Consider the following 18,615-nt stretch of genomic DNA (forward strand, 5'->3'; position numbering starts at 1 on the left):
CCACTTCAATTTCAGAACTGGCGCAAACTTCTATTAATAGTCTGAGAGTAATACTGCTTTTTTCTCGTCTGTTTTTCAGTGTTCTGCTAAATTTAGTTGATGAATGAGCAATGGCAGGCGTTTTGTTGGCAATTAAATGATAGCATGACTGCCCATTGGGCCGCTGACATGAAAGCACTTTTGTCTGAGAGAATGCCTTCGACTTTTTCCCCATTGGTCAACTTTTCTGCTGGGTTGCTTCAAAATTTAATTTAACTATCTCTTTCAAAAGAAGCTAAGAGGGAAAAGACTGACGAGACAAGTTTGTGAACTTTTCAGTGTGTATTTTAATACAGTTAAAAAAAAAAAAGTACAAAAAAAGACAGAGCTGTTTTTGATTACAGAGTGATGCTGAGTCATTAAGCCGGTGAACGAAAAACCTGTGTATGAAATAGAATGACTATGTATATTTCGGTGCATGTGAATCTGCATGTGCCAATGAAATGGACTACAGTTTGCTCCCTTGGGCCTTCTAGTGGAGATCTCAATTCACATAGGAAGGAAAAATAAATATTTTTATATTTACTCAGTGTGAGCAGAGTCAGGTTTTTTCTCTCCTCACTTCTAGCAGTGTCCAGATAACAACATTTGAGAAATCAAGACTATATTTTTGCGTATACACTTATAATTGAGTGTCTTTGTCTCAAATAATTAACTATTAACAATGATAAACCCCTCCCCATCACCAGACGAGTATTTGAACAGTGTCAGTCCCAGAACAAAGGTGTGTTTGTACGGTTCAGGACAGCAAGGTTTGTACCTGCAGTGGGGTTCTGTGCAAGACAGACTCTGCATCTTTTATATGCATTTATAGGGTGGGTGACACCTTTGTACACCTCTCCATATGCACGACACACCAGCTCTGTGGACTGTTTGAAAATCTGCTCCCTGTGTGTGAGAGAGAAAGAGAGAAGAGAGAGAGAGAGAGAGAGAGAGAGAGAGAAAGAGAGAGAGAGAGAGAGAGAGAAAGAAATAATTATTCTGAATACTTAAATGTACACAGTCAGTTTGACTTCACTTTTATGGTTACACTTTATTTTGATAACATTTCAAACTTTACACTTAATTTCTAGAGATTATCGTCAATTTGATTACAGAGAAACGTCTTTGTATTCTAAAACAAATTGTTCAATCTCACATTATACATCCCAATCATTTTATTCTCCTATTTGATACTGTTCAGTGCTGTGATACAATCTGTATTGTTAAAAGTGCTATATAAATGATTGATTGACTTTAGACATTCTACTAACTATAAGTCTGCAATTACGTAACTAGTTTTCATTAACTTGCAACAACATGTCTACTAACTCTCAGAAGAGACTGTTACGGCATATTTAGTGTTAGTAGAATAAGTTGACATATACTTGCAAAGATTCTCACAGTATGTTGTAATTTGTGGACCCATCAAAATGAAGTGTTAGGTAATATTAAGCAGACAGTATACCAATACTCTAGTGCCTGCTAGTTAACATGTAGTTATAAAGTTACTTACTATTATTAGAATGTCTAAAGTGGACTAGCAAAATAAAGTGTTATTTACCACTAAGTGTTACATATTGTTCATTTTTCACATCATGTAACACAGACACAAGAGTTTCTCAGATAATAAATTGAAAACATCTTACCATAAATGATCAGTACATAAACCGGTCAAGGCTAACCTGACAACTATAATTTACATTTTCTGACTCTAGGAACACTTCTGTAGCCATAACTTGGTGCTGTTTTGGTTTTTGAAGATACTTCTGTTAATCTGGGTTCTTGGAAACACATTATACAGGAATTGGACTAACTGAAAACTACATAAGCTGGTCTAAATATTTCTGGATGAAGGAGCAAAGACAGAAGAGCCACCCAAAACACTGATTTGGGTTCAGTTCAGGACTACTATAACACTGCCCTCTGCAGACGCACTTCTGCTAGTACAGCTAAACATTTGTATATACTACAGTCTATGGAAAACAAGCAATTAAAATGCATGTGAACTGTACATAAATCATACATAAATAGGCCTCATATCAAATTAAGGCTTAGTGTTTAATTCTCTCAAAAATAAAATGTTTCATTTACTCCCTCTCTCAAGATGCACCAAACATGTTACATTTTCCATTGAAACAAAATGTTGCTCTATTCCATATGATTACAAATACAATGACTGCAAGTCAAAAGACACAAATACACCATAAAATTATAAATGCATTTACACTTTACACACTGCCCAGTTTATAAGGCAAATCCTATTCTGCCTTGAAAATTGCCTTAATGTTTCTTGCCACAGATTAAGCAAGGTGCTAAAAACATTTCTCAGAGATTTTAGTCCATATTAACATGTTGGCATCAAACAATTGTAGCAGATTTGTCAGATGCACATCCATGATGCAAATCCCTAATTCTACATCTCAAAAGTGATCTATTAGATTGAAATCTGGTGACTGTGACTGAAGCTATTTGAGTATAGTGAAATCATAGTCATGTTCAAGAAGCCAGTTAAATTTTTTTTAGATATGTGAAATGGCACAATGTCCTACTGGAAGTAGTTATAACGAGGTGGGGTATGTGGTCATTAAGGGGTGGACAAAATCAGCAACAATATTCTGCAACATTGCCTGCATGAACTGCGGATAAAAGAAAGGATGCATCCTTGCTTTCATGTTGTTTACACAGAATTTTGACCCTACCATCCAAATGTCTCATCAGAAATTTCTTCCATTGCTGTAGTCCACCTGCTTCAAGGTTCAATGTGTTGTCCATTCAGAAATGCTCTTCTGCATACCAAGTTGTAACAAAGGGTTATTTAAGGTATTGGTCTTCTATAAGCTCAATCAGTCTGGCCATTCTGTGCTCACATCAACAAGCCATTTTTATCCACAGATCAGCAGTTTCTGAAATACTCAGACCAGCCTGTCTGGCACCAACAATGACGCCACACTCAAAGTCACCTTTTTCCCCATTTTGATGTTGAGCACTAAAAAGTGTCAGGTGAGAGTATAATTGCTTCAGAAGTAATTTGTGTCTGTGCAATAAATTATTATCAGTGAATAATTTTATTTCAGCTCTTTCATTCTAGAGAGCTCTTAATCAGTGAGGAACTGGATTTAGTAAAAGGATCAGTCAGATATATAAACAAATCATTCAGAACAGTTTTGTGATATTACTGCAAATACCCAACCCAAAAGAACGATTCCTATCTAATTCAGACAGGATACTGTGTGCAAATATCCAGATTTAAAAATATACTTCATAAAATATAAAAAATACTTCAGAAAGTTTTGAATACTCACAAGGCTGATTAAATGCAGAATTATAGTTGATCTGTTTAACATTAAATGTACAGAACAAAATTGTGTGTGTGCAAACGGATCCTTCTATATTTAGTTTGTCTTTGTATCTCATGCACAGTTCAGTCACGTGCAGAGTGTTTATATGTGGGAGAGATAGCTAGAAAGAGAGAGAAAAATGGACCAGGAGCTAATTAGTTGTGCCAAGCCTGTGCACGAGTCCATCTCCATTAATAGAGAACATTAACCTGAGGGACAGTGAGTGCCCCTCAAGCCTGTTACATTTCCCAGTAACAATGTTACTGAGTGTATGCGCCTCTACCGCTCGAATAGCAACATCACACTGATGTGCTGATGCTAAAAGCACCAACTACAAAAAAGAGGGGGAAATAAGAACCATGACAAATGCACAAGAAACCTCTCATGTTCATCACTGTCTGTTAATGTGATGACAGTTGGATTGATTTTATGGACCAAAACATTATTTGTTTAGATTGGATGTCCCTGAGTAGTAAGACATTGTGTAACTAAATGGTAGCTTAGAAACAAATTCATGTGACATAAAATTAAGACAAGAACTAAAATGTTGTTCAGTTATAAATCTTTATGATTCTATATGATAAAAATCTAAGATTTTTAACGGGTAATATTCTATGCTAGCAATAGATTGAAATTGCCAGTTCCACTTAAGATAAACTAAAGTGCAAAATAAAAATACCAAATAAATATAGTATTTTCATTCTTAATTTACAATACGAAAAAGCTTAAAGATTTTTAAATGTTTCTGTAATACATATCTTATAGTTACCAAAGCTATAATTATCTGATCACAAATACAGTTAACAACGAGAACAATGCTACAGCTGTACTGTATCCTATTTTAATTTATTTTAAAATGTAATTTATTACAGTAATGGCAAAGCAGAATTTTCAGTAGCTTACTTTAGTCTTTAGTGTCACGTGATTCTTCAGAAATAATTAAATCTTATATGCATATTTGGTACTCAAAAACATTCTGAAACAATGTTGAAAACTGTTGTTTTGTGCTTAAATTTTTTTTATAGAAATAAACCTTTCGAGATTCATAATAGGCACATAATTAATCTTTTTACAACATTAATGTCACTTTTGATCAATTTAATACTAAATACAATAATGTGTTTCTTATTCACTCCAAACTTTTGAACTGTTATGTAGAAACATTATTGTGAAGTGTTACCATGATTTTCATAAACGATTTATACCCTCTCAGACTTAGACATTAAACATGCTGTTTTAAAATTGCACTTACATATTGTATATAAATTGCCTGTGTTATAATGATAACTACAGTATTATGGGCTTTGTTTTGGTCAATGTTATAGGTTATTATCCCCAGTCCTACTTTTCATTGTATGGAGGACAGCAGTTTAGAGATTCTACATTTCAAGTTCCACAAAAGATAGAAAGTTATAAAGGTTTGGATTGACATGGCAATGATTAAACTATCATGGAAGCCTCCATTTTTTGTAACCTTTCCATTTTCCATTAACTTTTCCATCATTGAACTCTTTATTTATGAAAGGTGAAAAATGTGTAATTGTAAAATTGTGTTTTTTAAAAAAATGCTTTTTGTTCTTTGCAAAAGGCTGTATTATAGGCAGAATGTGTGTGTTAAATGTGAGCTCACTCATACTTTATAGCAGCGCTTAGCAGGAAGTTGAGTTGCGGCATCACAAATGTATCAGGAGAGGCCAAATAACGGTCAAACTGGACCTGTGACAACAGATAAAACAAGATTATGAGGAAAAATTTGATAAAACTAAGTACTAATCAGAAGGGGTTTGTTCGGATTTACAATTTATTACAAAAGACATCTGAGATTTAATCTAAAATGAATGTGAAATATGATTTCACATAGAAAGGTGAATTATCCACAGTTAACCACAATATCTAAAATCAATAAGATTTAACCAGTTCCATGGGTTGTGAGAAAAAAACTGGTATTTTCAATTTTCAAAAAACAAAACAAATACAGCTGAAAATATAAATTTATCTGACCTTCTTCTGTGGAAAAGTTGTCCTGTTCAATTAGAACTTAATAAAGAAACCGGTCTCACCATGGCTGTTTTTAAAGATGTGCTGTCCATTCCAGGGAGGTTGGCCAAGGCACCCTAGGAGGGAAAACTAATCGTTAGTAAAGAATACACAACAACTTTTCTTCAGCTCCATGAACTGAGACAGCTCTGTGCACAAAAAAAAAAGAGAAAGAATAGGTGCAACAGCTTGAAAACACATGAAGTGAGAGATTTCACATTTTAACCAAATTAAGTAGCTGCTATATGACACTTAAAGTGACAAAATAAATAAATAAATAGAATAACAATATTCTTTCTTTCAGTGCTTTGATACAACCTGTGTCAGTGCTTTGATACAACCTGTGTTGTTAAAAATATATATAAATAAAAATGATTGAATAACAGGAGAGGAAAGAGAACAAGAACAAAAGCTAAAAAAAAAGTACAGAACATTTCCCAAAGGTCAACTTGACTATCTACAGTGTGCAATGGTTCAATGCTGAGGATACAACTCATCCTTGTGTTGTATTATGAATTATGTTGACACATTTTTTAATACAGTAATTATTAACTCCCTTATGGCACTATTTTTGCTAGCGACAATTTTTTTCACCACCTAAAAACAGCAATTATAATTTATTAGAAAAATAATAATACTGATTATGGTTTTAGGAACTTTGTGCCTTTAGATTTTGTGCACATTGTGACTAACCTACTACTGCAACAGTTTAATGCACAGAGGACAAAGATTCATTATGAGTGTCTACCATCAACAGGATCTTTATTTAGTGTCTATTAGTCCATTTACCATATACAAAATTTGGAGGGTCATAACGCTTTTAAAACGATGACATAACAAAGTTGGCTTTTGAGGGCCAGATTCATGAATCATGTCTGTTGTGGGCAGCATGAGCCATATAAAGCGAGACAGGCTGTAATTAACAGGATGAGTGGACAGAGAAGACATTGATGCAGTAGGCGAGACAGTTGTGCCCTGTGCTGTGGACAGCAGGTGTCCAAAGACGCTTAGTCACACACCAGCCTTTTACGGGGGTGTGTGATGAGGACAGGCGTGGAAATGCCCAGACCGCACTGCTCTGCCAAGACCCACACACAAACCTGTGCTTACTTTCAACGCTTCTGTGTTCTCGTCTGTCTTCTGAAATATAACACCTTGCTTAAAGTGCCTGTACATGTCCAAAAGAGTCACAAAGTTCACTGGAATCTTTTCACCTGCCAGTTACTCAGCTGAACTTAAAAGACAAAGCTGGGTTGTAAACTCAAACTCACATAAAAGAGAACATGTTTCACAAGCCTAGGAACAACTTAAAACAATAATAATTGAAATCACGATGAAAGTACATGTTTAGTAACAATTTTGTAGTAGTTGCTTTAAATCAGTGGTTCCCAACCACGTTCCTGGAGGCCCCACGGCACAGCATTTTGCATCTCTCCTTTGTCTGACACACCCATATCAGGTCTTCAAATTCAAATTCAAATTTTATTTGTCACATACACATACATACATGGTACGACATGCAGTGAAATGTTTTTTATAACCGTCCAGCATCAAAATAGAAACAGAAAACAGAATTTAAATATATATAAATATAAAATATATGTATAAAAATGTATAAAAAGTGTGCAAAGTTTAAAAATAAAAAAAGTGTAAATAAGTGTAGAATATAAAAATATAAAGTGTAAATGTAAAGTGTCTGTGCGAATGTCCAGTGCAAAGTGGCTAGTGCAATTGTCCAAAGTAAGTGGTGAGTATCTGGGGAAAGAGGGGTAAACATGGGAATCCCGGTGATTAGGTGCTGGGTGTTCTCTGGTTCAGACTCGAATGGCTCATGGAAGAAGCTCCTCCTCATTCTCTCTGTGTTTGCCTTCAGGGAACGAAAGCGCTTTCCTGAACGCAGCAGAGAAAAGAGTCCATTGTTGGGATGGCTGAGGTCTTCCACGATCTTCCTGGCTCTGGTACAGCACCGCTTGTTGTAGATGTGCTGCAGCACAGGGAGCTCAGTGCGGATGGTGCGCTCAGCTGACCGCACCACCTTCTGGAAGGGCTCGCCTGTCCTGCATGGTGCTGTTTCCAAACCAGGAGGTGATGTTTCCCGTCAGGACACTCTCGATGGTGCAGGTGTAAAAGTTCCTGAGCACCTGAGATGGGAGTCTGAAGTCCCTAAGCGCCTCAGATGGTATAGACGCTGCCGGGCCTTCTTCACCAGGGTGTTGATGTGACAGGACCAAGACAGGTCCTGCGTGATGTGAACACCCAGGTACCGAAACTGTCCACTCTCTCCACTGGGGTCCCGTCGATCTTGATGGGATGGTAAGAGCGCACCTGCCTGTGCTGAAGTCCACTATTAACTCCTTTGTTTTGCTGACGCTCAGGAGCAGATTGTTCTCCTGACACCATCTCTCCAGGTTGTTGATCTCCTGAAGGTAGGCCATCTCATCGTTGTTGGAGATCAGGCCCACCACGACAGTGTCGTCAGCAAATTTAATGATGGTGGTGGAGTTTGTAGTGGCCACACAGTCATGTGTGTACAGCGAGTACAGCAGGGGGCTCAGAACACAACCCTGAGGGGTTCCAGTGCTGAGAGTGAGGGAGGATGAGGTGTGTTTTCCCATCCGTCACGGCTTGTGGTCTGTCAGTTAGGAAGTTGGTGATCCAGTGACGCAGGGATGGGCTGAGTCCCAGGACCTCCAACTTTGAGGTGAGCGTGGAGGGAACTATGGTGTTGAACGCTGAACTATAGTCCACGAACAGCATTTTCACATAGTTCCCTTTCCTAAAATCCAGGTGGCTTGTGGTTGTGTGGAGGAGGTGTGTGATGGCATCCTCCGTGAGACCTGGTTTTGGCGGTAGGCAAACTGAAGTGGGTCCAGTGTGTCCGGTAGTGATGCGGTGATGAAGTCTCTGACGAGTCTCTCAAGCACTTCATCACTACAGACGCCAGAGCTACAGGGCGGTAATCATTTAGGCAAGATGGTTGAGGTTTCTTCGGCACAGGAACAATGATGGACTCTTTTGAAACATGAGGGGACTATAGACTGCTTCAGGAGAGATTAAATATCTCAGTGAACACCGGTGCTAGCTGGTCAGCACATGCTCTCAGAACCCGACCTGTGATGCCGTCAGGTCCTGCTGCCTTCCTGGTGTTCACTTTCCTGAATGCCCTCCTTTACGCTGCGTGTTCAAATGGTGAACGCGATTTCTCTCCCGCTCTCTCGGCGTGCGTGCTGTTAATCATGCGCTAGCGGCGCTTAGCGTGATTAGCGTGATTAGCTGCAGCCTCGAAACGAGCAAAAAGGTGTTTAGCTCGCCTGCCAGAGAAGCATCGCTCTCCACTCTGGAGGTTGGCGTTTTATAGTCCGTGATGTTTCTCAGTCCCTGCCAAAGGCTCCTAGAGTCACTGTGTTGAAACTGTGACTCAAGTTTCTCCCCGTAGCGCCTCTTTGCCTCCTTTACCGCTTTTTAAGACGCTGCACGACGCAGCCTTGTATTCAGACATATCCCCGGTGACTATCCCGTGTTATAGGCTGCGGAGCGGGATCTCAGAGAGTCGCGGATAGTTTTGTCTACCCACGGCTTCTGGTTGGGAAACGCCCTGATGACGGTTTTCTACCGTGTCATCCGCTAGTTTCGATGAATCCCACCACCGCTTCGTAAACTCGTTGGACGCCCTCGGAGCTACACCTGAACATGGCCCAGTCTGCGTCATCCAAAGCGCCCTGCAGGGCGGCCACCAATGGTCAGTCCAGCGTGACACCTCCTCTGTACCGGGCTTCCTGTTTCAGCCTCTGTTTGTAAACAGGTACGAGGAAAATGGCGGCATGGTCCGATTTACCAAACGGGTGGGCATGATTTTGCCTTGTAGCTGTCTCTGAAGGGTGTGTAACAGTGATCCAGTGTCCTTTCGCCCCTGGTGGGGCAGGTGATGCTGGTGAAAGTTCGGCAGTCTGCGCGTTTGAGGTTTGCACTGTTAAAATCCCCAGCACAATGAGTGCGGCGTCCCGGTGCTGTGACTGGTGTGTTGTGAGGTGGTCGTGTAAATCCCATATTGCAGCGTCCGTGTCCGCTGAGGTGGAATATAAACGCGCGCTGACTATGACCGAGCTGAATTCCGTGGAAGGTAGAAAGGGCGACATTTGATGGTCAGAAGTTCCAGGTTTGGTGTGCAGGAGCGTGAAAGAGGAACAACGCTTCGCGCTGTCGCACCAGCGGTTGTTCACCATCAGACACACTCCACCTCCCCGTGTCTTCCCCGACTCCATTGTTCTGTCCATGCGGTAAACAGAGAAAAACTCGGCCGGTTGTATGGCGTGGTCCGGTACCGCTGGGTTCAGCCATGTCTCGGTGAAGCAGAGGAGGTTGCAGTCCCGAATGTCTCTCTGGAACTTGATCCTTGCCCTGAGGTCATCGAGCTTGTTATCCAGAGACTGGACGCTTGGCTACCAGGACACTAGGTAGGGGAGCGCGGTGTGAGCGTGCCTCAACCTGTTCCTGACGCCGGCCGTTTCCTCGTGGACGCCGGTGTGGGTCGCGTCCCTTTGTCTTCGCCAGGATCTCGCTCGCCAACATGGGTCCGGGTTAAAAACGGGCGCAAAGTTGGGTGCATTGTACACCAATAGATATAAGAGTGGCTCGATCATATTTAGTGATAGCCATCTTATATAAAGAAAACCGCGCAGACTATCCAAAAAACTAATAATTAACAGAAAAACAAAAAGTTTTGCCGGAGCGGTCGTGACGGCAGCCGAACTCAACGGCGCCATCTTGAATCTTGGAGTCTCTACTAATGAGCTCTTTAGCTGAATCAGGTGTGTTTGATTAAGGAGACATGGAAAATATGCAGTGTTGGGGTGCCTCCAGGAAGATGGCTGGGAACCACTGCTTTAAATGATTCATTAAAGAGTATAGGCTAATTTATACCAGTTCATTAATAGAAGAATCAGACTAGACTGGGGGCCCACTGGGTTTCTGATTGACTGTCTGAGGCCTAGGAGAGATTAATATGAGAATTGGACTCAGATGCGCTGTATGTTTTTGATTGATTAAAAAGAAGTACCTAAGTCATGCTACTCTATTGACAAAACAATCATTTGTCTTGGAATACATCTATACTGGCTCCACTGTATGCTTCTGAATCACTAAAACAGACTGGATCATAAGAGTCATTTATTTGGATTAGCAATTTGCACTGTACAGTATGTATTAAACTGGTTCAAACAAACAGATTTAGAATCATTCACTTAAAATACACTGGCTCTGCTGTTTCACTAAAAATTTTTTTGTACTAAACAGGTCGCACTGTATGCTTTTTGTTCAGTTTGGTGCAACTGTTGAACTGGCTCACAGAAGTCACTCCTGTGGAAATAAGATCTCTCCGGTCACATATTTTTATTCACTAAAAAGAAAAACCCCATAAGATCTGTTTGGTAATCAGGACACATACCTTCCACTGTATGTTTCAGATTCATAAAAAAAATCTAAATCATTCTTCTTAGAAATGGCAAGTAACCTAATAAAATCTTGTTTTATTTACAACAAAACATTGATTTTACCAGTTTATAACACATCATACAATTTTATAAAGAATGCCCTGAACATCAGCTGTGCAAAGCAAAATCATTAACAAACAACAATAAAACAAAAATAAATAATTTGCTGTCTAATCTGTAAATGCACAGGCTGCTGTAAATGTGCACACAGATGTGGAAAGGTAATCGTGTTTACAGAATAAGCTCTATTTTGTGTTCTTTTTCAGTCTCAGGCCATTTCCTGCCATATGATGAATTTGAGTAAAAATCCACACTATGTGATTTTATTAATGAGCCTCTAACCATAGGGTAACCATGGTAATAAGGTCTAAACAGGAGCCATATAAACAATAGAGACTATTCCTGTGAAATGAGAGAAAGATAATAAGGAAGTAATGTGCGCTATTAGTGAGTGCGTGTGATGGAGGTGATATGAAAGGGGAAAGATGAACACAAATGTGTTTTGCAAATGAAAGCTCAAAGATTGAATTTACTATTGAAGTTACTATGTCACAAACTTTGTAATTCTATTAAAGTAATAAGCCACATAATTTAGCATCTTTCCCATCTACATCCCCTTAACTGTGGTAAAATAATAATAATAATAATAACAACAACAACAAATAGCCTCTTATAGCTTCTTGCTTTACAAAACAGCAGCAAGAGCAGCTGTTTAATCAATACCTACAATTATTAGTAATAATTATACATTCTTTTAATCTTATGTATTATGTGAATAAAACTATGTCACAAATTACATCACAACTTGAAGACTGTTTACATTTTCAATTCACATAAAATGACAAGATATCTGATATTTTACAGCAGCTTTGAATAATCAATAAGAATATTCATTGAGTGAGATGAAGTATTCTGTTTTGTAACACATTTGCTCCTGTGCCCTTGAAAAGAACCAAGAAACACTCCAAATGTTCAGGCCGTAATAAATGCAGCACCAAAATAACTGAAAATAATAGCAAATGAGCTGCTCTGTGGAGATAATTTCTTTAAAAGCTTTATTTTTAACTGTGAATAATTCAAATAATTCCCGTAACGCTGGGAAACTTCATCAGATTTAGAGCGGGCGACTGAACAGAAAGATATACAAAGAGTTGTCTTAATTTTAGTTTGTGGCAAACACTGTATTACAGCAACCAGTTCAAGATGTTATTAGGGATGGCACAGTATCACTTTTTCATGTCTAATAATGGTAACAATACAGCAGTTTTGAATATCTGCCAATAGTCTTTATTTTGAACAGTTTTAGAATATCTACCTCAATAACCATATACAGACGTGGACAAAATTGTTGGTACCCTTTGGTCAATGAAAGAAAAACTCACAATGGTCACAGAAATAACTTTAATCTGACAAAAGTAATAATAAATAAAATTCTATAAATGTTAACCAATGAAAGTCAGACATTGTTTTTCAACCATGCTTCAACAGAATTATTAAAAAAAAATAAACTCATGAAACAGACCTGGACAAAAATGATGGTACCCCTAACTTAATATTTTGTTGCGCAACCTTTTGAGGCAATCACTGCAATCAAACGCTTCCTGTAACTGTCAATGAGACTTCTGCACCTCTCAGCAGGTATTTTGGCCCACTCCTCATGAGCAAACTGCTCCAGTTGTGTCCGGTTTGAAGGGTGCCTTTTCCAGACTGCATGTTTCAGCTCCTTCCAAAGATGCTCAATAGGATTGAGGTCAGGGCTCATAGAAGGCCACTTTACAATAGTCCAATTTTTCCTCTTAGCCATTCTTGGGTGTTTTTAGCGGTGTGTTTTGGGTCATTGTCCTGTTGCAAGACCCATGACCTGCGACTGAGACCAAGCTTTCTGACACTGGCTAGTACATTTCTCTCTAGAATTCCTTGATAGTCTTGAGATTTCATTGTACCCTGCACAGATTCAAGACACCCTGTGCCAGACGCAGCAAAGCAGCCCCAGAACATAACAGAGCCTCCTCCATGTTTCACAGTAGGGACAGTGTTCTTTTCTTCATATGCTTCATTTTTTCGTCTGTGAACATACAGCTGATGTGCCTTGGCAAAAACTTCGATTTTTGTCTCATCTGTCCACAGGACATTCTCCCAGAAGCTTTGTGGCTTGTCAACATGTAGTTTGGCATATTCCAGTCTTGCTTTTTATGATTCGTTTTCAACAATGGTGTCCTCCTTGGTCGTCTCTCCCATGTAGTCCACTTTGGCTCAAACAACGACGGATGGTGCGATCTGACACTGATGTTCCTTGAGCATGAAGTTCACCTTGAATCTCTTTAGAAGACTTTCTAGGCTCTTTTGTTACCATTCGGATTATCCGTCTCTTAGATTTGTCATCAATTTTCCTCCCATGCCACGTCCAGGAGGTTGGCTACAGTCCCATGGATCTTAAACTTCTGAATAATATGTGCAACTGTAGTCACAGGAACATCTAGTTGCTTGGAGATGGTCTTATAGCCTTTACCTTTAACATGCTTGTCTATAATTTTCTTTCTGATCTCTTGAGACAACTCTTTCCTTTGCTTCCTCTGGTCCATGTCGAGTGTGGTACACACCATATCACCAAACAACACAGTGATTACCTGGAGCCATATATATAGGCCCAATGGCTGATTACAAGGTTGTAGACACCTGTGATGCTAATTGGTGGACACACCTTGAATTAACATGTCCCTTTGGTCACATTATTTTCAGTGTTTTCTAGGGGTACCATCATTTTTGTCCATGCCTGTTTCGTGAGTTTATTTTTTTAAATAATTCTGTTGAAGCATGGTTGAAAAACAATGTCTGACTTTCATTGGTTAACATTTATAGAATTTTTATTTATTATTACTTTTGTCAGATAACAGTTATTTCTGTGACCATTGTGACTTTTTCTTTCATTGACCAAAGGGTACCAACAATTTTGTCCACGTCTGTAAGCTGGGTCTTGTTACTACAGAAAATATTTTACACATATCTGTTGTGTTACACATATACTGTTGAGGGAAACAGAACGTTTTCCAGATTTTGTACGTTTGCCTTGTTTATTTGAGTAGTACCTTGTATTGTGAACACATAGTGTTGTGTTTGATACTGAAGAAGAGACCACCACAGAATATTGTATTCTTTTATTAGATAAGGTATTATAAGATATACAGTATGCATAGTATTATATTCACTTTATTGAATAGTAGAAAGACCACCATAGCATTATATTTAAAAGTAGTTTATTGATAAAAAATAGTAAGCATGGCTATACTTTACCATTTAGTTAATATAGCCAGAGATAAAATATGTATTAGTAAGAATTTTGAAGAATAGGAATGTTACCGTTGAGTGCTGAGTTCCAAACACAGAGAAGAAGACATCTTAGAAAGAGTTTCGCAAAAGAGCAGAATGATAAGATGGCTGTCTTTTAATAGTGAGCTTCTTGAGAGGGAGGTTTCCAGCTGTATGGGACTTTCCCAAAAGTGATGACTTTGGAATGCACCTGTAGTCTATAAAGGAGTGCTGCACTTATAAGGGAACCAGAAGTTAAGTTGTTGCACCTCGGCGACACGCTTCTCTGATGCCAGACAGCCTCGCCACGACACCTCCGAACGACCGAGCTTGATTACAGGACTTTGTTTTTATTTTTATTTAATATTAGTATTTTATTTGTAATGTATTTAACCTATATATAATAAAACTATATCTTATTATAACCAATTGCCTGCCAAAAGACTCTGATTTCTAGACCGGAGCAGAACAAAATGCTTATGAGAGATAGGACAGACCTTACTTACTTTACCTAACCTGAAGATAAACTAAATAAGGTAGAAGTAGAGAGATTTGAGCACCATAAAACAGCCATTAGAACATGTCCAGTGAACTTCACTGAGGGAACATGCAAATTCTCACTATAGTCCTCACCTAGCAATGTCATACCATTTTGAATGGTTAGATCCAAAACAACGGACTTGGACCAGAGTATGGATTCCCCTATATTTTGTAAATATTTTATATTTTGCAAGTATAGGACTGGGGAAAAGCAAAATGAGTCAAATGTGCTTAAGTTACAGCATAAATTTCTGGTGTGGAAACCACCATAAAAAAAAAATCACTTATAACAAAATTTAAATGTAAAGTTACTATAAGTATATAACATTATACTATAAGTAGTATAAGATAACTATAAGTACCTTATCACAAATCCATTGTTTTTGAAATTCTGTGTTAATTTGATTCTTATTGTACCACTGAACTCTCTTGTACAAAGAAGTCTCCTGACAGTTCTTTATCAGTTGATTCCATTATACCCATTCAGTGGGTTCAGCGTAATGTTGGAGTTTTAGCCCATTCACTGTCATATATACATCCCTATCATTGTATTCTTTTACTTTATAATGTTCAGTGCTTTGATACAACCTGTGTTGTTAAAAGCGCTATATAAATAAAAATGACTGATTAATTGATTGATAACTGAAATCAACATGCTTTTTAAATGCTGTATAAATAAAGTACAGTACAGTACTAGATTTTTAATATTGGATTGACGCTTACGATACAGAACACTGGATTGCACATCCCTAGCATCTGTTTCTATACAAGAAAAGCTTTTCCTTACCTAATCCTATGTGGTTTTCACATTCATTCTCACCTGTTCTGCGGTGTGTGCTGTGACGCAGCTGTAGATGTGACTAAGCCCAGCTCTGTTCAGCACGTAAAAAGACGCCTGCTCATTGATTAGAGTGTCCAAGTGAGCCTCAATCTAAAGCAAGTGGCCATTAAAAATTAATACAAATGTATGACATTTTTAACATAGAACATATATTATCTTATATATATTATCTATTATTAAGTTTGTTATCTTATAATTCATAAATTTATATTGTAACACACCTGAAACTCCAGCATTTCCAAGCGTTTGTCTGTGAATTCAAAGAGTGCTAATGTGGTCTTCATCATGTATAAGGAGTTCACCATGTAGGTGGCCATATCTGCTGTGCCCAGGTTACTAGCTGATACTGTGCACAGCTGCAGCAATGGGTCAAGAATGCAGGACAATACCTGAGAACAACATTGAGGATGGGATTAACAAAATGCAAAAAGCAAAACAAACAAACAAACGGACAAACAAAACAGTGACATAAATGTATACGTGTCTGACATAAATGAGTAAACTACTCCATGCCTAACTGTAACAGTGTAAAATATTATCTTTCTACTAGTTTAGTTGATATAGTAGAATAAAAATAAATACAAATATATTAAGACAACTGATCCTTTTTCGCATAAAAAAAATAACAAATGAAACTTCACTTCTCCTTCAAAATCATTTAATAAATGTATAATAAACTTCACAAACAAAATATGAGGAAAAAGACTGGATTTTGTCAAAAAACACGAAAAGAAAAGATACCTGTGCAAAGTCAGCTTGACGGGCATCCAGAGGAAGAACTGATGAATCATGGGAGGCCAATACCTCCCTAAGGAGAGACAGAGTCTGAGTAAGGGAGGCAGTGGGACCCAGATCAGGAGGAGGAAGCTCTACCTGAGAAAACAGAAAAACAGAAAAGTCAATTCAAATCATATATATATATATATATATATATATATATATATATATATATATATGTTTGTGAGATGTATTAATATCATACTTTTTAAAGTGCATGTTTTAGTTTTTTTTTTTTTTTTTTAAATACATTTAGACAGAAAAAGATGTCATTGACCCTCCAACAACACATTTTTAACTCCATATATTTTAAGAGCAGTATTTACCATTTAAGAGCCTCAAAATTAAGCCAGGCATGTCTGACAGCCTCTGAGGACTGACTAATAAACACCCTGCTATGCGAACACTACCTAGAGCTCTGCTTCCTCTAATATAGCTTATTAGCTCAGGCTTGTGTTCCTGGCACCAAGCAACGTCAAGGAGTGATACGTAACGTCCTGAACCTGAGGTGATTTGATTAGTTTGCTGCTAAAGTGATAATTCTCTCAGAAGCGTAGAGCAAAGGCCATCTTGTTCTGGTTATTGATCCACTTATCAATGAAATGCTGTTTTCTACACCGTTCATGTACAAGGATTTTTTGTTCATGTTCAAGGATACATTTCTGGTGCGAGAATGTGTTTTTTTAAAACCAAAAACCAAATCCAACTGATGAATGACCGTGAAGCACATCTGTTTTTTGGTAATACCTATGCATTAGTTTAAGTTATTTGAATATTTTAGTGATTTTAGAATTTGAAACTTTTTTCTTGAAAAGTTTTTCATGTAATATTTATATATTTTATATTAGCTTTATTTCAATTTGTCCAACTTTTTTAAGTACTTACTTTATCCATGAGGCGACTGGCGTGGAGACTAAGGCTGTTGAAGAACATTTTCTTACTTAACATGTGCATTTCATCAATGGTCATCAACAGGGAGGAAACACTGGTACCCATGATGCCACTAGAAGAGAGGTGTGTGTGTTCAGAAAAGCTGGAGCATCTTGCAATAGGCTATACCTATAACTGGATCTATATTTTTGGATCTCTGTTCTTCAGTAAAAGAAGAAGGATTTGTATTCCATCAAATGCAGTATAAAATAAAAACAAAGTATTCACAGAGATGACTGAAGTACCTGATGGTGTGATGGTAGAACTTGAGCAGATTGGAAAGTTTATACAGGAGAACAGCACCTGGCTCTGCAATTATCACCTGCTCAATTCGCACCTGATAGAGGAATTTAAAAAAAAAATCCATACATAGTGACAAGGAAAGCACAAATGCCTATGTTATGATATTTTTTAATAAAAAGTTTAAATATTAGTCTTAAAGACACTATTTCCATCTCACCTTAAGTGGTCTGCACACTCCTTCAGTGATGTGGCAACTACTTCCTGCATGTATTCTTGAACTCCTACACAAACACAGCAGAAAATATTTATCTAAACTACACAAAAACAACTATAGCCCCAACATGAATTTAACCAGTTCTAAAATGTGTTTGGATTTAAATCGTTAGTTTGTGACACTGTCAAACAAAGACACATTTTATACTGCTGAATATATGTATTAATGTATTATATGCTTTATATCTTTATATTTAGTTCTCTTAACCATTTTAATGAGTGTATGTCTTTTAATGTTCATGGGTCTGCCTGTCATGTGATCAGTATGTGTATATTTCCTTATTATAGACTGATCACATGACACACAGACCCATTAAACATTAAAAGACATACATATGGGGACAAGCACTTCCAGCGGCAAAATGAGGAGCAAAGCATGGCAGGGAGCATCAACAATGAGTAACTGAGGACATTTTAGGATAATTGTAATAGAAATGGCTGAAAAATCATAAATACAACCTCTAGTAATATGATTAAAATGGCTTATCACTTTTGACAAACAGGTGGCATGTAATCAAATCATATTAGTTTGTTCTGTGTGAAGTAACATTGCCACACACAAAGTTTGGGGTCATTATGTGAAAGCTTTGCAGAGATATAGCCTCAGAATCATTTTGGCACTATGCCTACATTTTTTTGCAGCACTATACAAAAATATTTTTTCTATCAACATGAAATAAATAACCTTTTTGTCAGCACAGTTTGAAGATGGTCGTTCTCAGATTAAATCAGTGTAAATCAGACCAACAGTTAAGACGGAGTTTCAACACCAATCCAAAATGGATTCCATACCAAAATTCTATGGAATAATTGGTATGGA

The 18,615-nt window shown here is 37.8% G+C and overlaps 1 protein-coding gene across 1 annotated transcript in view; it reads right to left on the bottom strand.

Moving 5' to 3' along the window:
• Positions 1-631: 631 nt before the first annotated feature.
• Positions 632-18,615, bottom strand: part of LOC122359190 (conserved oligomeric Golgi complex subunit 6-like) — a 58,921-nt gene continuing 40,937 nt past the window's right edge. Inside the window, 11 exon segments of the mRNA XM_043259451.1 lie at positions 632-838; positions 840-927; positions 4,996-5,075; positions 5,420-5,473; positions 15,552-15,662; positions 15,794-15,961; positions 16,314-16,445; positions 17,235-17,352; positions 17,525-17,616; positions 17,740-17,774; positions 17,777-17,803. Coding sequence (XP_043115386.1) covers positions 779-838; positions 840-927; positions 4,996-5,075; positions 5,420-5,473; positions 15,552-15,662; positions 15,794-15,961; positions 16,314-16,445; positions 17,235-17,352; positions 17,525-17,616; positions 17,740-17,774; positions 17,777-17,803 — 965 coding nt within the window. The 3' untranslated portion in view covers positions 632-778.

The sequence above is a fragment of the Puntigrus tetrazona genome, chromosome 15 (genome assembly GCF_018831695.1).
Source record: "Puntigrus tetrazona isolate hp1 chromosome 15, ASM1883169v1, whole genome shotgun sequence".
Taxonomy (NCBI): Eukaryota; Metazoa; Chordata; class Actinopteri; order Cypriniformes; family Cyprinidae; genus Puntigrus; species Puntigrus tetrazona.